Genomic DNA, 24,534 nt, shown 5'->3' with positions numbered 1-24,534 from the left:
AGGAAGGTTCTGGAGTTCCTAATAGACTTGAGAATTTCATGGAGACCCTGGTGCCGGGATATAGGTGTGTTAAGTGGTACCTAGAGGAGAGGGAGAGATAAGTAAGCACCCCCAAGTAACCACCACCCAGGTCGCGTTACATAGAGCTTACCAGTACCTCAGAAGTGCCCCCCATGCCCTCTACACTGCACCCCCCTCAAGGTACCCCCTCCCCAGATCTCTGACCCCATCCCTTAGTGGAACTCCCCGTAAATGGAACTATGCACTAGGCATTCTTTTGCCTTCTTTCCCTTCCTATTTTGTTTGCCATATTCGCCCGTGTTGTCGCATGTAGCTTTAGTTCATTGATGCTCATGGTTGGATAATATCGGAATGCACGACTCTATCACACTTTATCCCTTCTACTTCCGATGCATATTTTGGATTGTTTCCAGCTTGAGCTATTGTAAATGATGCCACAATGAACTTCCTTTGACGTGGCTTTTAGAGCGAGTATGTATGTTTGACTATTGAGTATAAATGTAGAAGTAAAATTGCTAGGTTATGAGGCAGGCTCAGCTTTAGGATAGACGGTTGTATCTTCTGAAGAATCATGACGATTTCCACTTTTACAGCTGGTATATGAGATTTCCAGTTCTCCGCATCTCTGCCCTCCCTCCTATGTCAGCCATTTTCATTGTAGTCATGCCCTTGGGTGTGTAATAGTAGTTCGTTGTGCTTTTATTTTGATTTCTCTGATGAATAATGATTCAGCCCCTTTTCATATGTTTATTGGCCATTTAGATGTCCTCCTTTGTGGGGTGGCTATTTGTCTTTTGTCTTTTTTTTTCCTGGGTTGCTCCTCTCTGTCACTGGTCAGATGTAGGTACAGTATTGCAAATTTCTTTTCCCATCCTGTAGCTTGCCTTTTTGCTCTTTTGGTCGTATCTTTAGGTAAAGAGAAATTCTTAATTTTAGCATAGCCCAATGATCAAACTTACGTTTACAACTTTTTCTGTCCTGTTTAAGACACTTTTGCCTACCACACGGTCTTGAAGATATTCTCTTATGTTTGAGAAGATCTATTATTTTGTTTTTCTTACTGAGATCTGCAGTCTACTTGGAATTGATTTTTGATTCTTCTGTGTTCTGTAGGAATACCCAATATGCTCAGCGCCATTTACAAGGATTGTCCTTTTTCCATTTACTGAAGCATCAATTTTGTCATAAATCAAGTGACTGTTTTACGCTCTGTGTATATACACTCCACTGTCTTGTGTCAGTTGGTCTTCTTGTCAATACCACCTGTCTTTACTGTAGCTTTGTAATAAGTCTTGATGTCAGGTGGTAAAAGTCTCCCAACTTTGGCCAAATATTTTAACTCTCCTGGTTTTGATCCTCTACGGGCTTGTTAGAAAGTCTTTATAGGGGCACCTGGGTGGCCCAGTCGTTAAGCGTCTGCCTTTGGCTCAGGGCGTGATCCTAGGGTCCTGGGATCGAGCCCCACATCAGGCTCCCTGCTGAGAGCCTGCTTCTTCCTCTCCCACTCCCCCTGCTTGTGTTCCCTCTCTGGCTGGCTGTCTCTCTGTCAAATAAATAAATAAAATAAAATAAAATAGAATGAAATAAAATAAAATTAAATTAAAAAAAGAAAGTCTTTATAGTTCTTTCAGTGGTTACCCGAGAGATTACAACATGCATCCTTGATTTATGAGAGTCAAATGCAAACTAGTACATTTCCCCCTCCCTGGGAGGAATGTGTCATGAAATGAAATTCAATTCTACGTATATTTAAAGCCCACAAGAACTTACTGTTATTGTTTTATGGTGAGCATATATTTAGGGTCATCCATGTATTTATCCTTTCTGTCGTTCTTCATTCCCTCATTCTGTTCATCCATGTGGCATCTCCTTCTTTCTGCCTAAATTAGTCTATTTAGTGTTTCTTTTATGCAAGTAATTAATTCTCTCAGTTTCTGTTTCTTTTGGAAATGGCTTTGTTTCACTTTCGTTTTTCGGAGGATATTTTAGCTAGGTATAGAATTCTTTGTGTCCTTTCCCTCGGTGTCCCTGAACTGGAGTCTCGCCATTTCCACTCACCCACAGTGTGCACCAAGTTGGTGTAACCAGCTTGGTCAGAGAACAGAGAGTTTCCAGATCTCCTATCTGCCACGCAAGGATGACTATTTTTAGAGATATGGATAATCCATCAGTATAGGCTTTTTGGAGGGCATTTTGCAGAATACACAGATGTCTAAAGTGTACATTCTTAGTTTTCTGGGCTTCTAGCCCAATTCTAGGATATAAGCATATAATTGCACAAGTGTAAAGGTGAAAATAACAGCAAACATTTATAAAGTACTTAGGATCTGCTGGGCACCATTGTAAGTGCTTTGCACGCATTAACTACCTCATAGGGCAGTTAACTACCTCATAGCAACTCTACAAGGGACATGCTATCGTCATCCCAGGCTTACAGAGGAAGCATCGAGGGGTCAAGTAACCTGACCAAGGTTCTATAGTTGGTAAGAGATTGACTGAGATTGAAGATCAAGCAATCTGACTTCGGAGTTCATCCTTTTAATTACATTCCGTACTACCCCTCCAGGATGTTACTAACGCATTTAAAAGCAAACAATGAGAATACACTGAGTGTCCATCAATCGGATCTAGTTAAGTAAAGAGTAGTATTTCCATAGAGTGGAATGTCCTATAGCCATTAAAGTAATGCAGTTCCGTAATCATGAGAAGATGTGGATGACATATTGTCAATGAAAAAAAGCTTTGAAACTCTATGGAACAGCTTATAGAGTGTGGTGCCGTTAGTTGTGAAATTGTGTGTTTCAGGGTGTAGGTTCTGGACAGAGGCCTCTGCAATGCACTTCTAATAGTGAGCCTGACTTGTTTTTGACAAAAACAGTAAAGCTATTTTTGTTTAATGGACAGACAGTGCATCTTACTTGTCCTCTATCCCCCTATATTTCTTGGTATGTAATAGCCAGTTGAAAATAAACGCACATGATGGCTATTGAATGGATGAATTCATAAATATCTGAGCTCTAGTATTATTTACATGAGGATTTCCTAGAAGAAAGATTTGAGACTTCACTGTCATGAACAATAACTCTTCTTTGACTGGGTACTTGCGTTTCCTAGTAGTCCCCTGCACTGTCCTTTTATTTTTAGAAGCAACACTTTATATGGATTTTTGCAATAAAACAAATATCTTTTGTCCATTTATTTTGAGACTCAATCAAATTGGCAAACCGTTGATTAGCAAAATTCCTCTTAGTTGCTGTAATCCTACCTCCCAAACCTGATTGATAAAGGGAACCAAGTTCTCAACAGAATTACTGTCCATCTATCCATCCATCCATCCATCCATCCATCCATCCATCCATCCATCCCTTCTCTGTGGTGCTGTTTCAGAATGAGAAGTTCACCTCGAAGGGTTGAGTTGAGCTGGACCTGTTGCCGGCAGAGAGCAGCAGCTGTGTGTCTCTGGCCACAAGGGCAAAGGGACTGTTTATCCGTCGCAGCCATAAAACTGCCTGAGAATTGGTCTTGTTACCCAAGTCTGTCCTGCTGCTTATCTGATGGACTGAACTGGGGCACAGCAGACAGAAAGAGGGGAGTCAAGGAGCTGCCCTGCATCCTGTCCTCTGAAAATCAGCATAAGCTCCCGAATTTGATTTTGATCTCAAAACACTACTGAGGTCTGTGTTTATGAATGTGGGAATGTTCCTTAAAGCACGCTCACTTGGGAAAGGAAGTAAAGACTTCATGGTTCTTATTCTTAAAAAGCACACAACTCTCCCTGTAAGTGTGGCAATTGATTTGCTTCTTTAAAAAAAAAAAAAAAGCAAAACCCAGAAACCTCCATAAAATTATTTCACGTGCGTAGACTGATGGCACAATTTGCTTTCTACACGGTACCCCTAGCTCTCCCTGCACTTGTGAAAACAAAGGGTCGCCCTGTCCCACGATCTTGTGCCTCATTGTATCCTGGCTCTCACTTCGAGTAAAGTTACATGGCTTTGCCGTCTTCTCACTTGGCACGCACTTAGTGACAAGGAAGTGAAAATCCTGTAGTTGGGATCGCCCAGCCTCATCAAGGACACCGCAGAGCCATATCTGACATCACTAGGACGGTCTGCAAAGCAAGACTGATATTTTTCCAGTCTCCTAATCTCTAGTTCCTACCGTGATGCAAGGGCCGCAGACTGTGCCCTCCGGAAGTTCTGTTTTTGCACAGGGAGCTAGGACTCAAGGGTTCAAGCCAACGTCTCCTAAGGTCAGTGACGAAGGGCTGGGACAGATGTACTTTTCCTCTAAATGCGAGCACCCCTGTTACCAGGCCAACAAAGTATTCTCAGATCTTTCTCTTGTACCTCTCTGTACACAAGAGTTTCTACATCGGAGTATCACCTTAGGACTTCCAGAAGCTGTACTATCACTTTCAAGTACGGTACTCCTATAATTCAGAAGTTTTAGTCTTTTGTGTGTGTTTCAAAGAAGCCCTCCAGCAGCTCTGACCTGCCAGATTCACTGTGAAAAGCCCACGTCGGTCTCAGGGGTTCAGCAAGGTGAGATGGTATTTGCCGTTCATGTTCTGGTCCCCTGCCCCGCAGCCTCGACACCTCCCGGGAGCTGGTTAGAAATGCAGAGTCTCAGGCCCCACCCGGACCCGCTGACTCAGAACCTGCCTTTGAAGAAGCCTCCCGGCAGATTCTAATGCAAGATACAATTTGAAAAGCACCGAAACGGCCTACATCCAATATTCCAGCAAATATGGGGACAATGCCAATTAAATTTCAACCTGCATGGGCCTGTTCAATTATATTACATTGAACATGACTTTCTTCTGCTCTCCTGTTGCTCAGAGGCCCCTCCGCCCACCCAGATTGGAGAAAAATCACTTAAATGTTTGACAGTGCCTTTTGTGTCTTCTAGCAGATTGCCCTTCCCTATACTTGTCATTCTAACAGGCTGCTTAGCAGTTGTCAAAAATGATGTTATAACCTGTCTCGGAGCTTGTTTGATCTCCTATCATAATCCCGTTGACCTGCCAAGCCTTGTGATTCACTATAGTGAGAGCGGTGCATATTAATGCGAATTATGGGTGGGGGAATTTTGTCGGCTTTGTGAAGATCTCCTGTTTGGACTTGTTAGAGTCTGTGGAGCCAAGACAAGCAAGTGATTGCTTCCTAAATCATGCCGCATATGGACTAAAGTTCAGAAATAGATACCTAAGTATCTATTTAGCTAATATTGATATGTAAAAAACATGCAATAGTATCTTATATCATCACCTTAAGAAACAGACACCTGCCTTTTCCACTTGTTCAGCAAAGCAGTGCCATTTAAAGAGAGATAGAAAGTAAAACAAGGTAACAGTGGTGGTCATTATGTGGAATATACATATTCAATCATCCAAGATCATTAGTCAAGTGACTAAACATTGAAATAATCATTTACTTGCTCAGGTATCATTTTAAATGGTAAAATCCTAACTCTTTTTTTACGATTTTATTTATTTGACAGAGAGAGACACAGCGAGAGAGGGAACATAAGCAGGGGGAGTGAGAGAGGGTTCAGAAGCAGGCTTCCTGCTGAGCAGGGACCCCGAGGCAGGGCTCGATCCCAGCACTCTGGGATCACGCCCTGAGCCGAAGGCAGACACTTAACGACTGAGCCACCCAGGCGCCCCTAAAATCCTAACTCTTGCCCAAACAAACAAAAGTGCCAAAGATTAAATTCAACCCATTGATTAATGAAGGAATCCGCAAGATATATGGAACTATTTATAGATAATTTAATAAAGAAATATTACTTTGAGACTGCTGGGTTATGTACAAAGTTGGTTACTGTCCTGTAGGGCAACAAACAGTAACCTTTGGGGTTATCCTTTCCACCGGACAGAAATTATTTGGATCTCTGCCAAACAAAAATCTGTCAACGCCTGTCACGCTATGAGGTCTGCGACGTCTGTCTGAGCAGTCGTACACAGTGAGCAGAGTACTACCCCTTCTGTCGTCCTCGGGTGGCCTTTTCCCACATAGGACATTGAAACGAGGTATTTTTTGCCTCGTGTCCAAGTGTCATGTCATTCTCCTTAGCACACTTACAGAAAACCATTTTCTGTTAAAAAAGGTTGACGTAATTTCTAAGGAAGGTTTAAATGTGCTCACTTAGAAAGTGAGCATTTGTTTTAAAATTGCAGAAGGTGAAAGGTGGCCTATTTTCTTCTACCGCATGTAGTTACTCCTGAGCTTGGTGAGTTTTCAGAAAGTCCTTTTCAAAGCTTTCTCTTAATGCCATAGGTTTCCATGCCTAGTGATCCTTCATCCTAGATTTGCGCTTGGCCCTCAGGTGGCCCTGGCGACAGTCGTGGCAAAGAGGGGCATCAGCGACAAAGTGCTTTCTCAAAGAGCCACGAGTATCAGGAGATTGGACTGCGTACGTTCACACTGTGTGGCAAGGTGGTAAATCTTCCTGCTTTTGCTTGGCCCCTGTGAACGTTGGTGTGTTTCAATAGGAAATTAATATTTTTTGAGCTTATGCATTCGCTCTTTCTCCCCTATACATATGCTAATCACATAACATGTAGGTTTCTCTCCGTAATCATTCATATTCATATTCATGAACAGTGTGGCCTCCCTCTTGCCATTTGGCTTCTGCTGAATCTCATCTGCGTTGTTCTCAGAAACTGAACTAATTGTGAGCCAGCATGGAAATGAGTAAGTATTCAGAGTGTATTAACTAGGACACATTGATCGATAACTCAGAGTTATTTTCTAGAATAATGGTAGGAGTTTGGATTTTTTTCCCCCAGTTTGTTTTAACATCAGGGTCTGCCTGCATTGAGAGCATTCCGTGCGCGTACAAAGAAGTGGGTCTTGGCTTTTCCTCTGCTCCCGGCTGCAGCCCCGCTCTGTGAAGGCAGCCAAGGGCAGAGAGGGCCCTTCACATTCTCAGCGGGGGACCTGGCTGCGGGGAAGATGCCAGAATCCTAGAGTTCTCGGCATAAATAGTTCCGAGATCTGAATGCATTCTTTCCTAACAATTGAATGAATGGGTTTCTTCTCCCCCCTTCTTTCTAGTTAGCTAACCTTGTGTCGTGTTGGTCTGCTCAATAGCATTCTTCAGCGAAGATGTTTGGAGATGGAATGCCGTAAGCTGCATATAGGGTCAGAATTCACAAACGCTGCCTGTTCTCAGGGTGGGGGCCTGTGGCTGAAAGATCTGGAGATGTGGACCAGGAGGAGCGTTTCTGTTTGGCTAAGAATAAAAACACTGTTTTATGCGTTTCTGTAAGCCCTCGCTGAAGTTTGTCCTGATGCTTGGGCTCGCTTGATTAGTGTTCTTTCCTGAACGTTCCTGATTGCCTGTCTTTATTTTTTGTTTTCTGTAATGAGACATAATAAAGCTCAAGCTTTTATCTAAGTACTAAGTTTTATAACTGAAAATGGGAATAGCTACAAAAATCAGCGTTCTGCATTTTAAACTTTGGAAAATGTCTCATGCAATGATTTTATTCCCAATAATTTAAAAGGTTTTGTTTAAACCCGGGATGGTAAATGGAATTAAAGGTTCATTATATTTGGAACAATGTGCTCGGTAGGGCAATGGATCTTACGTGCCTTTATTTTAAATGTTAGTCAACATACCATTCCTCCAGGATGTAACTATCCTACGGATGCTCGGGGGTGTTTCCTTTTTTGGCATGATGTGAGCATTTATAAGCATCAGTTAATTATTTCTGTTTTCATCTATTTTGAAACATTCTGATTTTAACATCCTGATTTCTTGACCAGGATCACATTTTTATTATTATAAAATAATAGATGTCGACCAGAAAATTTACACAATACTACAAAGCATGGAGAAGATAATCATCAGCTGTAACATGTAAATAGAAAAAAACTGCTTGTAACATTTCAGTTGATTTCCTTCTGATATTTTACCCATGCATGCAAGTATGTATTTCTATAAAACTGGGAACATCCTTTATGCAAAGTTTGTATTCTGATTGATATTACCACACTTTCAGTTACTTTGAAACCACAAAAAAAAAGGCTCCAGAAATGTATCTTCTCAAATGTAAAGTGCTCACGCTATATTATTACCTATTTGTATCTAATTACAGTATGCGTGATTTATATCTTTCCAGATTCTTTCTTGCTAAGATGTGTGCCCCATTCCTGGTGCTGTTTTTGCTTGTTTGTCGTTTTGGATTGTTCCGTCGTGGAGCACGTGTTCCTTTTGGGACTTAATTGGTATGAATTCAACTAACCCAACGAAAGCCTTCCCTCTACACAAATCTTTGTGAAGAGCTTTATTATTTTCTTCGATTTCTTTTTTCTTAAGGATAAACTCCTAGGAGTGGAATAACTGGGTCAAAGTGGTGACTGTTTTGTATACTTGGTAGTCTAATTATGTTCTATGGAAAGGAGTTTAAAACCTTTTTTTTACCCCCAAAGTAAGGAATCTCTCTTCTGCCATTCTGTCCTCATGTCTTTCCTTACCAGGCTCTTGGCACCATTCCCTTTTCCTGATCTCCTGTGCTGTCCGCATCTCCCTGTAAACCACACATGCCTTTCCCTCTCTTCTCTCTGCCCCGCCTGTCACGCCCACCTGTTCAGGACAGCATTGTCCCGGGCTGGCTGCCGGCTCCCCACCTCTGCCCTGTGTCCTCTGCCCACAGCCCGTCTTCGCCTTCCGAGAGCCCTGGAAACTGTTTTCTCTCTGGCTCCATGTACGGCGCCGAACGGGTGGAGGTTCCAAAGAAATCACCTCCTCGTTTAGGATGTGCCCACATCAGAACAGCACATGCAATTCCGAGATGGAGCTTTTTGTCAGTTTCTGTACTTTCTGTGAATTCAGTAGCTTGAGAAAAGTAATATAAAAAAGTTGTTCTTGAATTTTCAAGCATTCGAGACCTTATTTTTACAAGCTGCTTAGGATCATGTTATTACTAGAAATTTAGAGCCCTAAACTGGGAAGCTCATTTGAGATGGTTCAAGTATTTTCCTTAAAAAATACCTAATGTCTTTATTACAATAGCATCTTTTATGGCAGAAAAGCCAACCATGTGGCTAGAAGGAAAACACTCTACGCCAGCAATCATGTTGGCTAAGATTATTTTTGCCTCAAATGCTAGGGCTGTGGACCAAGAGAGTCTAGCCTCCTGATGCACCAGAGAGGAGAAGAATTAGCTTATGAAGAATATCCCAACGACATGTCTGGGAATTGGTAACTGCAGTTACAAGAAAGATGGAAGGAAGGCAGGCAAATTTTCTTTTATGTATCGAAACAATGGGTATTAACTAGTACGGATATTCGGGATAAGAGAAAGGCATTAAATTCTGCTAATCCCTATAGACTGAGGATCTGCTGCATGTCAGGCTCTGTTGTAGAGGCCTTGAGGATAACGCCAAGATGCGAGTGAACGCGCCTCGCTGATCACAGTCTTATAATCAGCTCGGGGGGAAAGCACCCGAACACACGACCACAGCAAAGGCAAGAGAACGGAGGGGCTTTTTGAGTGATATTACGCAAGGGCCTTCGCATTCAGTTCAGGGAGAGGTTATTTCCAACTGTGCTGATACATGAAGATATTGTGGAAAGGAAATAGCTTTTGAGCCGAGCCTCAGATGAGCTGATATGATCTTGATAGAGATGGTTAAAGTGTACGGGGCATAAAAGGAATGCAGACCCAGGGTGACTGAGCTGTACCGGGCATGTTTGGGGAAAGCAGGCAGCCCTATCCGACTGTAGCGGAAAAGTTCAAATGGGAAGCAGTGAGTGAAAACCCTAGAATGATGGCCGAATCAAACCCATGTCATGCTGGACTCGGACTCCCAGTCCGTAGGCCAGTATTTCTCAGGGTTTTTCTCTGGGCTTGCTACCTCGGCGTTAGGTCGGGTGCTAAATGCAGAGTCCCGGGCCTACTTCAGTCCCCTGAAATCTGCATTTTTAATAGCCCTCCTCGGTGACGGGGAAAATCGGAAAACATTTGCTATTGAAACAGCCATCAGGATGGTCAGTGAAGGCACTTCGTGAAGGTTTGGGGGCGGGAGAGTGGCAGGCAGGAGGTGAAATGAAGGCTTGAACTCTGGGTGACGACAGCGGGAGCAGGGATTTGTGCCAAAGGGAGGAGTCTCGAGAATATAGTGAGTTGGGGGGGGGGGTTATGGGCAGCGAGAGGAGGGAGCAGTCAGGTATGGCCAGCAGGACTCCGAGCCTCCATGGCCAGGGAGACCGGGGTGCCCCCAGCAGCAATATGGATAACACGTGAATTGCCCTGAACACCTACAGGACCACTCCAAACCTCCACCCCCACCCCCGCAAAACTGCATTTTGTCCCCACCCCTCACCGAAATGCCCCCACGAAGTATCTCTGGAATTTCTAAGAGAGTCTGTCACGCACTCATCAACCGCGAGCCCCCTCGCGCCTCCTTGCTCTCAGGGAGGTGTCAAGACAGCTTGGCTGGATTCCTTGCTCTTTGGCTGGGCCGCGAGCTCGGGCGCCTTGGTCTTGCCCACTGCCTTCGGGGCCCAGCAGCTCCCTGACCCTGGCAGTAAGTGCCCCACAGCGGGTCTAGGAGAGGCGGGTGTTGCTCTGAGTACCATGGTTCTGCTCCGTCAGCCCCCTTCCCTGCTGGCCTGCCGGTCACCAGCATCTCCACTGCCCCTCCAGGCCCAGCAGGTCTGTGCCCTGACGGATTCAAGGCGGGGCACTGGGACCCAGAGGGCCGAGGAGGGATGGATTCTGCCTTTTGGAGAACCCTCTGCCAGAGGGGCCTCAAAACTGCCTTCTTCAGCTCTGAGCTTTATAAATTGAGGCAAAATGACTCTTTTGTCCCCTCTGACTTCTTCAGAACTCAGATGGGACATCAGTGGGGCTGCCAGGAGACCATCAGAGTGGTGGAATCTTCTCTCCCCACTGAGAGTAAAGCCTTGCTTGGGGTGTTGAGTTCAATGAGTTCTTTGTACCTGGGTCTCCTCCTTCCCTCAAAACGCGTGTTCCTTTAAACCACGCCAAGAACTCTCGTCCTCAGCAGGTGAGGTTTTGGCAGGCCATCCCCCCCACCGTGCACCAGAGACAGCCAGTACCCCACAGAGGACCCAGCTGGGCTCACCTGGGATCCCCACTTTACACGGGACTTGAAGGCAGATTCTGTTGGGAAGAGGAGAGACTGAATCATTTCACATACAAATTTTTAAGGAGGCAATACGTGTACATGGTAATGAAGTCCCAAAGGCACACAAGGGTACCCTGTGAAAAGTCTCCTTACCTGCTGTGCCCTCCGCCATGCGAGAGAACCTCTTTGTGCATCCAAGTAAGAATGTGTCTGTATATTCTCCCATCTTTTTGAAAATGGAAGTGGTAGCAGACTATACACCCTGTTCTATACATACTGTGCTTTTAAAAATCCCATGTCAGAGGAGCTCCTGGGGGTGCAGTCAGCTGAACATCTGACTCTTGGTTTCAGCTCAGGTTGTGATCTCGGGGTCATGAGATCGAGTCCTGCATCGGGCTCTGCACTCAGAGCCTGCCTGAGATTCTTTCTCTCACCCTCTGCCCCCCCACTCATGCTCGAGTGCGCTCTCTCTCTAAAATAAATACATAAAGCTTAAAAAAAATCCCATGTCCCAAATGAAAGCTCCTCACCCATTTCACAGCGACAGGATATATTCCATTGTGTGAATATACCGTGGTTAGATTCAACTGGTCCCTATCAGTGGAACTTGGCATTTTTCTAGTCTCCTACTAACACAAACACTACAATGGACAGTTGTAAATACACACCTCATTTCAGATACAGGCAGGTGTATCTCTGTGGTCAAGTCCCAGAATGAGATTGTGGGTCAGAAGCTAAATTAAAAATTTCCTCCCCATAAGGGTTGTGCCATTTTGCATTCACACGATTGCGTGGACAAGAGTCCCCTTTTCCTTCTACCTTTTCATCAACAGAATGTTTTCAGATTCTGGGTTTGTTAAAGCCTGTAGGTGAGGGAGGGTTTGTGTGGGAGGGTGGACAGAGGGAGGGGCACGCTGGGAACCTGTAGGTGTCCAGAGCTCTGCTTGACACACGCAGCAGACACCCAATGTTATTTAGTAAAAGCGAAAAATAAAAATAAAGTCCACCAGCTTTTAATTTTTTTTTAAAGATTTTATTTATTTATTTGACAGAGACAGCCAGTGAGAGAGGGAACACAAGCAGGGGCAGTGGGAGAGGAAGAAGCAGGCTCATAGCAGAGGAGCCTGATGTGGGGCTTGACCCCAGAACGCCGGGATCACGCCCTGAGCCGAAGGCAGACGCTTAACAACTGCGCCACCCAGGCGCCCCCCCAGCTTTTAATTTTTTTAAAAAGATTTTTATTTATTTACTTGAGAGATTGAGACAGAGATCGCAACAGAGAGCAGGAGCCAGGAGGGAAAGGGAGAAGCAGACTCCCCGCTGAGCAGGGAGCCCAATGCGGGACTCGATCCCAGGACCCTGAGATCATGACCTGAGCCGAAGGCAGACGCCCAACCGACTGAGCCACCCAGGCGCCCCAGCTTTTAATTTTTTTGCTTGAAATGGAATTTTAATAACAAACAGTAAAGTTGACTTTGTTTTGGGGTGTATAGTTCTATAGATTTTAACACGTGTGTAGACTGGGGTAAGCATGCACATAATACGGAACAAATTCACCCCCCCCATATATCCTCCCCCACCCCTCGACCCTGGCAACCACTGACCTGTTCTCCATCACTACAGTTCCATCTTTTAGAGAATGTTCTATAAATAGAGCCAGACGGTGTGTAGCCCTTGGCGAGCGGCTGTTCCCGTTCAGCATAACGATCTCCTCCCCGCTGTTGTATGCATCAGTAGTGTGCTCCTTTTTCATGGCTGGGAAGTATTCCTTCCTGTGACCCAGCACGCTTTGTTTACCGGTCCACCCACTGAATGCGTCTGGGGTTGTTCCAGTTTGGGGGAGATTATAAATAGAACTGTCCACAGTCATGTACAGACTTGTGGGTGAACATAACTTTTCATTTCTCCTCAGCCTGGTTTAATTTCCACTGAGGAGTAAGTTTCGGTATATTTTTGTATGTTTCCGAGGCATTCCTATTTCCTTTTCTGCAAACTTCTCATTCCCTTTGCTCATGTCTCTTTTTGGTTGTTGGTCATGATTCTCTTAGACAAGTCGGTCGGGGGGCACTGTTGTTATCTCTGGGTAACAGTGTCCAGCGTCGAGTTGAGACATGCAGGGCTAACGTTTGAGAGAGTCACGTGAAGACCCAGATTTGAGAGACCCACCGAGAGAACAGACAGGAAGCCAGAGCACTGCACAAGCTCTGCAAGGGAGAAAACGCACGGGGCCGGAAGACAGGGTCTGTGGAAATGCCCGTGTTCACACCCGGGGGTGGGTGTGAATTTGTTCCGTATTATGTGCATGCTTACCCCAGTCTACACAGTGTTCAGGATGTGGAAAGAGGAGGAAGCTCGAAAGGAGGAAACTGAGGAAGAGATTTCTTGGAGAAGAGCCAGGACGGTGCAGGGTCACACTAAGAAAAGCTGACTCCCGAAGGTCTGCTAAATAAACACAGGGTACTGTGTTCAGAAGAAGAAAGAACATCTCTTTCCAAGAATTCTCGGCAAAAATGAATTCTAGAAAAAGTGGAAGGCAACATAACAACGTGTAGACGGGGTTGACTCTAGGTGGTGCGAACAACGATCTATTTTTATTGCTTATACTTTCCCCTGGTTTTCGGATTTTCTGTAATGCCTATGTAGTACTTTTTGGTGCTTTCCAGATTTTCCAATGCACTGGGGGAAATATTTTAATTTTTCAATGGTAAACTTTCAAAATAATCCGTGTGAAACTTTGTAGGCAAACCTCGGCAAGCTCCTCATTCTCTCACTTGATGTACTCCTCTATTAATTACGATAAAACTTCACCTTCTGGTGAATTTTGTAGTGAGAACATTACGGGAAGAAGAAAATGGATGATATTAAGGAGTTAAAGATCTGTATCTTTATTTTATTTTTTTAGAGAGGGAGGAAGGGGCAGAGGGAGAGGGAGAGAGAGAATCTCAAGCAGGCTCCGCATCCAGTGCAGAGCCCAACGCAGGGCTTGATCTCGTGACCCGGAGATGGTGACCTGAGCCCAAATCAAAAGGCAGATGCTTAACTGACTGAGCCACCCAGGCACCCCAGGATATTAAAGGCATTTTAAATAGGCATTTAAGGAAGGGCAGGAGGGATAGAGAGTGGTGGAGGGAGGAGGGAGAAAGGGAGGAACGGAAGAAAGAAAGAAGACCACAATCTAAAATGTCCTAAGGAAAGATTCCTGAAGACAGGCGTGGTGCCTGCACTCACCGAAATGGTCTGCGTGCTGTTGGAAATTCCGTCTCTGAAGACGGTGCCCAGACCGGCGGAGCTCTGGCCCCACCCCATCCAGAATGTCATCTCAAAGCACCCCAAACAAATGGACCTTCGAAGGGACGGCGGCAGCAGCTGGCTGTGTGCACGGGGCGCCCCCAGCAGCTAACTCCCGCGCCCCACCACCAGCCGCAGCCCCCACCTGCCCAGAAAGGATGACGCCACCTCTGTGAAGATTCGGACAATACTTGCGATCTAATGTTAAATCAAAATAATGGAAGATGGAGGAAAAGTGGGTTTAGAGCTGCGCGTTACGAAAACACGTAGCATCCGTTCCACAGAATAACTAGAACGCTCACAACGCGAACAGCACGATTGTTTTTCCTATTGTCAAACCTTTACAGCTTTACGCTTTTTAAAGCAATGCCAAATAAAGCGATGCCAAAAACTGTACTTTCAATGTCAAAGCGGCCGTACTTGACTCAGTTCCGCCGGAACACCGGGAGGCACTCACCGGCTTACACCCTTCTTTTCTCTCCTTCCCACAGGACGTGCTGGGTGGTATCCTGGTCACAGCGGTCCTCATCGTCCTCACCTACCCTGCCTGGACCCTTATCGACCGCCTGGACTCGGCCAGCCCCCTCTTCCCCGTGTGTGTCATCGTGGTGCCCTTCTTCCTGTGCTACAACTACCCCGCGTCTGACTGCTACAGCCCGACCAGAGCGGACACCACCACCATCCTGGCCGCAGGGGCGGGGGTGACGCTCGGGTTCTGGGTCAACCACTTCTTCCAGCTCGCGTCCGCGCCCACCGAGTCTCTCCCTGGCGTTCAGAACATCCCGCCGCTCACCACCGATATGCTGGTCTTGGGGCTGACCAAATTTACCGTGGGGATCGTGCTGATCCTCCTAGTGCGCCAGCTGGTCCAGAACCTCTCCCTGCAGGTGCTGTACTCGTGGTTCAAGGTGGTCCCCAGGAACAAGGAGGCCAGGCGGAGACTAGAGATCGAAGTGCCTTACAAGTTCGTCACCTACACGTCCGTGGGCCTCTGTGCTACGACCTTTGTGCCAATGCTGCACAGGTTTTTGGGACTGCTCTGAACCTCAAAGAGCTGGAAGGTCGCCCACTGGACAAGGGAGCCCAAACAGGAAAGGGGTGGGTGGGCAAGTTTCGACAATACATTTTTCTTTAAAAAAAAAAAAATCCTTAAATCACAGGTCTGTTTTGCTGAGAGCTGAGATCATTGTTGCTGGGCGTGGAAGGCAATACCGTCTCATAGGGAGCCTCAGTCCGCAAGCATCAGGCTGCAGGGGAAGCCAGGCTCACCCCACAGTGCGGTCTGTGAGGGTCCCCCACCCTGTCACGCGGACTTTGGACCTGGTTGTGGGCTGGCAGGGGCTGTGGCCGGGCTTGGGAGATCCGGGAGAGATAGGCATGATCTGAGAGGCTGGAGGTCAGGCGTCTCTCTTCCGTCATGACCTTGCCCATCACGGAGTCTCATGTCCAAACTTGGAACTTGGGTCTGGAGAAAGGGTGGCGTCGTGTAGAACTGCTGTCCTTGGACAGGGTGACATTTCTGTTATGATCACACTAGACTGTGCCCACTTGGGTGGCAAGCGCCCTGCGGACCCCACCGTGGGGTGGTAAGAGACAGGGGCGCCCCTGGGAGATCGTGGGCAGGAGCCTGATCCCTCCGGAGTCCCGCTCTCTGCGGGGTCCGCTCCTCCGTGTCTGTGCATTTTGCAGAATTGCAGGTCGCGTTTCCACGCTCTTCGGACCCACGAAACTCGCTAGCTGCTCCCGCCTCTCTTCGTCTGGGGCTTGCCAGCATGTCCTGCTCTCTCCTGCTTCCCTGTGACCTGGGACCAGCCCTCGGCCCATCTTTAGGTGTTTTCTGCTTCCATACACACTGGGGAGGCGCTGCCGTCTGCCTGCAAGAGGGGCTTCGGTAGAACAGATGAGCTGAGCCCTCCCTGGGGCCTGACAAGGAGGGAACGGGCTGCTGGGCTTTGCTCCTCCATTTCTGTTACTCTGTAAACTGATTTCTCACCTACTAAATAGAATTGGGGCTCCCTTTCCAACTCCCCACCTCTTCTCTCTTGGCAATTTTAAGGGCACTTAACGCAAGAACAGGGTCAGCCTCTCTCGGGGAGACAAGCTGACCAAACACAGCCCAGCCTTTAAGCCTGCGCCTGTCCTCGTGAGGCTTAGGGAGGCCACCTTAGGGACACACGCCCTCCGAGGGCACATCTTCAGTTCTTAAGAGTAAGGAACACGCATCACCAGTTTTCTGAAGAGTTAGCATAAATGCGTAGTGAAGGAAGCGTCTTCTGCGGTGAGGGCTCCGAACCACTGAAACCAATGACTTACATCCCGACACATCGTTTCCATACACACGTTTCAGGGGTCGGCTCTGCCCGCCGCCCCCAGCGTGGAAACTGAAACACCCCATGTGTCCTCATTTCAAACATGTCCCCTGACCTTTCTGTGGGGACGGCTGCGGCTATTGGCTTCGTGGCCCAGTCCGTTGAGCACAGCGTTCAGGAAACCGTTCTGCTTTCCCTTCACAGTCTCCTGACACTTGTCATAGTTAGGAGGCGGGAATCAGAAGGACCTTCTCTTTGACTGTTCTTACGGCAGACTCTGACCAGCGTTTGCGGCACCAGGAGGGGGGGAGGAGCCCCCACTTACAGGCACCCCAGCCCCGGGCCAGCCCCCCACCCTGGTGGATGAGGCACTGGGTAACACTGGCGCAGGATGATTTTCGCTGATTTTTCTGAAGCTAATGAGCCAAAGGATCCGGTTTTTCCACTTGTATCTTTTGAGAGGAGGGGCCCCAACTGTCACAGCAGCGGGTGTTGGCAATTCATTCGAGTGTGTGTGTGTAATTTTTCATGCTGTCCTTAAGCCCCAACAGCAGGACAGCCGTCAGCGGCGCGCACGTATTTACGGCTGTGTTTACACGGGTCGGAGGATGAGTGGCCGAAGCACCTTAGAGAATGAACGACCCAAGGGCTTGTCACGGTTGGTCACTTTTTAAAGTCTCTCGTTTTGCAACTGGAAAATAAGAAGTGTGTATTGCGGAAGGCCATTGTAGGTTTGGAGCTCTTCTGCTCGGCAGCCCGGAATCAGGCGGAAACGGACTGGGAAGTCACTACCCGCTTCCCACTCTCGCTCACCGGCCCTCGCCAGGCACTTGTCACACCCTCGCAGGCCGGCGGCTCACACACCCCTCCCCTGTCCCTTCAAAGAGCACGCCCACGGCTCCTTGGAGACGGTTGGATTTTCTCTCTGGGGAGAGACTGCCCCCTGCTGGTGGAGCCGCCGCCCAGAGCCCCTCTCCATCAGGAGCCTTGGCAATTAAGAATTTAAGTCAAGCTCACCGCAAAGTATCCAGGATAAGCTTAGGACCTGGGGTCTGGCCAACCCCGCATTCGGAAGCCGTGGCCCCAAAGCCCTCAGGCCGACTGGCGCCTCTGGGAGCCCAGCAGAACATACCCTCCTCCTCACGTGCCTGCCCCCCAACTCCCGCCCCCTGTGGGCCAGGCCCCCAGCAACGTCCTTCCAACCAGCTGTCACTCCATGCTGGTTTTGCTCGGACCTGCACCACAAAATATGCAGCAGGAAACACAGCAGGGACCCTGAACTAAAAACCCTTAAATGGCGGTGGCCGAAATGCCTGATGGTCGCACTGTAACATGGGATTTTTCTCCCCCCAGTAGGCAAGTCATGCTTCCCGGGTGTCATCAAAGCATGTGTTCCGGGGCCATATGCTCCGGGTTTCTATTTTGGGAGCTCTCAGCTGTCTTGCTTATGTACTGTATGTAAATTTATTCTTTTTAAAATAAAATCATTTTGTGTTTGATTATGACTTCTTATTAAATGTTTCAAAGGCCCGTGGTGTGCTCCCTTGGATGTTTCCCCCCTAGACCTTTCGGGGTTCACTGGACCTGGGTTGAAAAGAGGTGGCAGAAAGAAGCGACAGGCTGTCGAATTCTCTGCTGCTGTCCTAACTCCATCGCGTGCGGGTGCTGGTGTCACGGCCGCCACAGATGTGCCGAGCAGGAAGTGCTACGTCCTCCTCTAAGTCCTTGATACTAGAAAGAACCGTCTGACCACAGTCAGAGACTAGTGCTACTGTGTGTGGAAAAGTAAATGTTACCAGTGTTGCTAGTTAAGGTAACTAAAAGGTTTTCATGAATGAGTCCACCGCTGAGCCAAAGGACCATGACCCGATTTCATATCCACAGGGTTACAATGATACGCTCTGTCTTCAAGCAGCCCGAATTTGCTGCTTGAGATGGTACAGAGAGCTGACACTTGTTGGCAAGGTCACAGCTAGGACCCTATTTTGTGGTTTTAATACCTGCTATGCTGGGTACCATGGACATGTGAAGTTGGATGGGACCTAATCTGCCCTGTGGAGTTCTCCCAGGACAGAGGAGACTCTGGCTCAGGGACACGGGGAGGAGGGGGAGACTAATTCCCGCTTGAGACCCACAGAAACTCAAGGAAGGCTCCGGGGAGAAGCACTCCATGAGCCAGGCTTACAGAACAGACGGGGTTTGCACAGGGATGGGATGGGAAGTAGGTAGGACATGATTCTCCATGGCGAGGCACAGCTTGCCAGAGACACTTCCCCCAAACACCTGCAGCTCTTACAAGGAGAATCCAAACCAGACCCCGACTGGGAGGTGTGTGTAGGAATTACAGTGATGGAACAAAGGATGAGCACGGGGCTTTGACCCTGCAGGACCAGATCACAAGAGCAGGAAGAAGGGGTGAGAAAGCCCCTTAGGCCATTTCCTTCCATCCATGTGGGACCATTCCACAGGAGGTGACACCCAGAGGTGATTTCCTAGTCTCCTTCATCATTATTTGAATAGTAAACAGTCCGCAGTGGGCACCTTCCCCTTCCGCCATCTTGGACCTGGCCTCTCATGCATAGCTTCATTCCCGGGGCCTCTGGGTCGGCGTTCAGCAGAGGTGACAGCTGCTGGGGCCTCAGTCCGTGTCCTTGGTGCCCATTTCCCCCCTTCTCTCGGTTCAGTTCCCTGAACTTCTCCGGTGGAACTTGAATTAGAAGTATCTGACCTTGATCCTGGCTCTTTGAGAGACCTGTACATGTGCTCGCTCACCCTCCCCCTGCTAATGAGGAACGAAGCCCCGGTTCTCTTATAATAAGAGGCTAACCAGAACCAAGTGACATAGATGTCTTCCTAAAAGCTGCCTGTTTTGATTTTTTTTTAACTTGAATTTTAAGTGCACCCAGGGGTTTGCTGTTTATAAATGGCATTTTTAATCATATGGCAATTCTTTGTTTCTGTAAACGTAAGGCTCTTCCATGGATTACTTGGGGTACACCATGTGTCCGTTGTTTCCTTAGAGTGGGGCACACCTGTAGTACAGACTTGACTATTTACAGGATGCATATGAAGAAGAATAAGAGCTGAATGTGGACCATGAACAGAATGTGAAATTCTTAAAACCGTAGCCACATGAGACAAGGGAGCGCTGCGAAGCCAAACATCCTTTTTCCTTTTCCACGCCTGTCTACATGGCATGCGAAAACAAACAAGAAAAGCAAGGACGCAGCTAGGCGTTCCGGCCATGACGCTGCTGTAGCGCACACACCACATCTGCTGGCCTTGCTCTTCCCTGCTGTGACAGCGGGGTCCCCTTGCTCTGAGCACGAGCCAGATTCTTCCCCAGTGGAGGGGTTCGAAGAATGTCAGTGCCTCTTGACAAAGCTAGCCTCCGATGGCTGAGGCCGGGACAGGGTGACAGTGGCTGCTGCCTTGAGGCCCTGGACCTGCATCTGTGATCCAAAGGGGCTGAGGCCTCCTGGGATTCGGGTCTGGGGTGTCTCTCGGTCACATGGGAACCCGCCGAGTGGTGCTGTGAGGGGGGGCAAAGGGTGCACACCAAACAGGCCCCGTGAGCCATCTTAATTAGGTGCTGGTAAGACTACTTGGCTGGAAAGCTATTTTTTTGTGCTGGGGGCAAAGCCATAGCTTAATGCCAGTGTTTCATCACGTCAATTCTGCCGTTATTACATGGGTATTGGTAGTTATTCACTTCGTTCCTTTACCTTCTAGTTTTTTGTCTCTAGAAGGTGAAAATATGTATCTTCGGCCTATCGATGTGTTTGTCTTTCCTCTAGCATCTTGGACAGATGGAATACAGTTACAATCCTATCCTTCCTATTAATTTTATCATCTCTGCCATGTTTGTCAGTTTCTGATTCATTTTGTTCCCCTTCCTCATTATTGGTTGTATTTCCCAGCTTCTTGGCTTGCCTGGTAGTTTTTGATTGGATGCCAAATACTGTGAATTTTACATTGTTGGGTGGTGGGTACTTTGTAGGACTATAAATATTCTTAAGCTTTGTTCTGGGATGCAGTTCATTCCTTGCAAATAGTTTCTTCGGGTCTTGTGTTGAAGCTTTCCTAGGCGGAACTAGGGCGGCATTTAGTCTAGAGTTGGTTTTCCCCACTACTGGGGCAAAATCCTTCCGGGACTTCTTCCCATTGCCTTATGATTTCTGGGGTTTTCTAGCTCTGGCTGTGAGCTAGCAAGCTCCAGGAATGGTTCCGTCAGTTCTTTGTGGATGGTTAGAGGCAGTCTCCTCTGTAACAGGCCGTACCCTCAGGTACACAGCTGGAGACTCAGGGGCCTTTGCAGACAGGGGTTATGTCCGTGACTTCCCGAAGGCATCTCTCCTATGGGTCCCCTCTCTTCCCTACCGCGCAGTTTGCTTGCAGGGTACCTTTCCATCTGGCTAATCTTGCTTCATCCACCTTCATCCACCGTGGGAGCCCACCCAGACTCTCCCTGTTCAGACGGTCTGCCTACCACAGCTGAGAAATGTCTACTCCCATCCGTCTCTGGTTGGTCTTCTACTCTGTATGAATCCAGCACCCATGTGGGCATTTACCACATTTGCACCCTTTACAACTGCATTCCGGCTGGCCCTAAGCAGATCGGGTTTTTTTAGACAGACATATGTTCATGCCTCAGGAAAATGACTTGCGGAATGCATGCCTCATGACTCGTGGAATGCAGGAAATTTCTTTTGATACCAGGTTTGGTATCAAACAAGTGCCTTTCCTCAACATCTTCACTTTTCTGTCTTAAGGACAGATTTGCTCTGTATGGTAAATCCTACGATTCGAATGCTGTAGCAGTTCTCTCTCGCAAGGGCCTCCTACAACAGGGGCGGGGGGAGGCATTCAAAATGTTTTGTAGCACAGAATCACATCATGTTCCTTAAATAGAGACGATCGAGGCCAAACCTTATGGATGAGTGTGAAACTTGAATGGAGAACTTGAGCGTATTCTTACCACGCTGCTCACGCCGGGGGGGAACGTGCATACAGGGCGTTAGCCTGACAATTCAATTGAACGCGTTGCTGGAGACATTTGTCCAACCCACAGTGGAGCTGCGATATCTCTAGCCATCCTTTCTGTTTACTAGGAAGTCCAAGGAGAGTGGGATACCTGACGACAAAGCAGGCAGTGGGGGAAACTAAGATCACGTAGGGTCTGCTTTGGCCTTCTTGTGGCCGCACTTATTCGTCAAGGATTGGCTGTCTGGTTCCACCTTTATGCCCGGAGGCCAGTTTCCGCGCTGACTTTGCTCAGGGGCCTCAGGGAGCTGCTCGCAGATTGTCCCAGAGGGGTTCCGCTGCACTGAATGTCATTATGTGTGCCAGCCTTTTTTTTTTTTTAAAAGTAATGTTATTCAAGCCCCTTCTAATAAGCCACAACCTGGAAGATAGCAGATGTGTCTAATGCTTTTGTTGTGTAGAGGGTATATTTCACTGAAGGCACTTGTGTCCCTTTAAGGCCACCTGTCTGCCAATTTTGGATAAAATGGACCAAAGAGCCAACTCAATACCCAAGCATTGGAGTTTGTGATATGTACAGAAAAGATCAAGCACAAATAGAAGCTAAGACTGAGACACAGGATCGCAAGCAGTGCTCTTTTACCAACCTGATGAGCTCCTTACTGCCGAGGGTGAGCCTGGGCTAGCTGTTGGGCTACTCCTGCTTAAAAGGTAATAGTAATTGAGCATCCTCTCCACCTAGGACTCTAACCTATTGGGATAAGACACTGCTCGAGGGCAGAAGTCACATCTAAGAACCATCTAAGTAGCCCCATGGCTCTCAAAATGTCTCTGTCCAATACCGAAGGTGGAGGTTTACACAGCCTGGGTTTCCATGGCCTCCAAGCTGGTGCTATTTTAGGGGGAGGCACAGGGAAGTCCACTGGTCCCTGTAACTGCAGAGTTGGAAACAAGAGAATGTCAACAGAGGAAAAGCTGAACAAATTCTGGACAGCCATACAGTACTGCATCTTTTAAGAGGAGACAGGTCTCCAGGTACTGACCTAAAAAAAACAGGACATGTGAAGTGAAATGTCATGAGATGTACTAAGTAAAATAGAAACCAAAATGTGTTGCAAATCAGTAAGTGCAGTATGACCCCCAAACTGTGAGCGTGTATGTGTGTGGGGCTGATGGTCGAAGCTAAGAAAAATGTCAGAAAGAGCCCAAGCTAAATTATTAATGGGGGTTAGTTACTTTAATAGACTGGGAAAGGAAGGGTAGATTAGCTGGGGAAGGTTTTACTTTGTACAATTTCCTAAAGGAGTGAAGATTTTTAACTTTTTGCGTCTTTCGGTATTTTTTTATATAAGAAAATTCAAACCTCAACATTTTGGAAAAGTAGGTAAATGACACACAACACGGAGTAATCGATGGAATCTGAGTCACTCATTGTCACAAACCCATTTCTTACCCATGGGACTTTTGGGCACATCATTAATCTCTGAAGGCTGAATGTTCTCATCTCATAAATCAGCGAGAATTCCTATTTCTGACTACCTCCTATGATCGTTGAAAAAATTTAAGTGTTGAAACAAGACCACGTGTGCAAATACTTGGTAAACTGAAGAGGAATGCAGGAGTAGCAGGCTTCAGTAGAAGGCATCTGTAAGCGAGACCAAGATTCCCCTTTCCACACTAGGGCTCCCGGGTTTTCCTAAGAAGGTAGTGTCTTCTCCGACAAAGGTTTTGGCAGTGCCCACGGACTGCCCTGGCTCCAGTTCAAATGCCTCAGCCGGGACAAGTGTAACCCGATCTGACGCTGTGGCCTCAGGTCCTAAACTGGAGGTTCATTTCTTCTAATGTCCCCGGTATTGTTTTGCTTCTACGGTTCCCCGCTTCCGAGGGCAGAAACGGCCCCATGATGGATGGAGTTGATCTTTCCCCTTTCGTGCTGCGATCTACAGTTAGGGATCAGTGGGTTTTTCATTACAAGTAGTTTCTGACCAACCAAAAAACACCCAGGGGGCTGGCTGCTAACAGAGCAAATGGCCCCCCTCACTTCAACAACGGTGATGACACGGCCCAGGCACCAGGACTTTAACCACGGTGGACGTGAAAGTGGGGGAGAGGATCTCCTTAATAGTAGTGGACCAGTAAGCCACTCTGAGCTGATATACCAATTCTAAAATTCATGCTTTTACCCTATGCATGTATGTGTGTGTAAAATTAAGTACCTGTTAACTTTTTTCCTCCCAGCTTTACTGAGGTAATACCTACTGCCTATAACTTAACCACCTAAGGAACAGATTCTTTCCATTGTCCCCAAGGCCTTCCTCTTTACCCTTTGCAGTCCCTTCCCTTCCATGAGTTCTGGCCAACCAAACCGCCTCTGACTTTTCTAGAATTTCATGTATGTGGAATCATAGTCTTGGGTCAGGTGTCTTTTGCTGAGCATGCTTTGGGATTCATTGATATTCTTCAGTAGTTCATCTCCCCCCCCCCACCCCTTCTTTCAGGGGTGGAGGGGGAGGAAGAGAATCTTAGCAGGCTCTATGCCCAGCACAGAACCTGACATGCGGCTTGATTTCAAGACCCTAAGATCATGACCTGAGCCAAAATCAAGAGTCAGACGCTTAACTGACTGAGCCACGCAGGCGCCCAGTTCTTTCCTTTTTATTGCTGAGAAATACCCATAACATAAATGTACTAGAGTTTATCCATTCAGCTGCTGACGAACAGTTGGGTGGTGACTACAAGTAACACTGTTTCTTCCGTTCCCACCAGTGGGGCACGGAGGTCCCACAGACCTGGTCTCACCGATCCTTGGTATGAACCGGTCTCTCAAA

General features: G+C 47.4%; 1 protein-coding gene across 2 annotated transcripts in view; it reads left to right on the top strand.

The window, feature by feature from the left end:
- Positions 1-18,223, top strand: part of SGPP2 (sphingosine-1-phosphate phosphatase 2) — a 110,592-nt gene extending 92,369 nt beyond the window's left edge. For both annotated transcript variants that reach the window (XM_040639904.1, XM_040639909.1), the window contains exon 5: positions 14,906-18,223. In XM_040639904.1, coding sequence (XP_040495838.1) covers positions 14,906-15,457 — 552 coding nt within the window. In that variant the 3' untranslated portion in view covers positions 15,458-18,223. The remainder of the gene's footprint in view (positions 1-14,905) is intronic.
- The last annotated feature ends 6,311 nt before the right edge of the window (positions 18,224-24,534 follow it).

The sequence above is a fragment of the Ursus maritimus genome, unplaced genomic scaffold, assembly GCF_017311325.1.
Source record: "Ursus maritimus isolate PB19 unplaced genomic scaffold, ASM1731132v1 scaffold_1, whole genome shotgun sequence".
NCBI lineage: Eukaryota > Metazoa > Chordata > Mammalia > Carnivora > Ursidae > Ursus > Ursus maritimus.
This window is presented reverse-complemented; position numbering and strand designations above follow the sequence as displayed.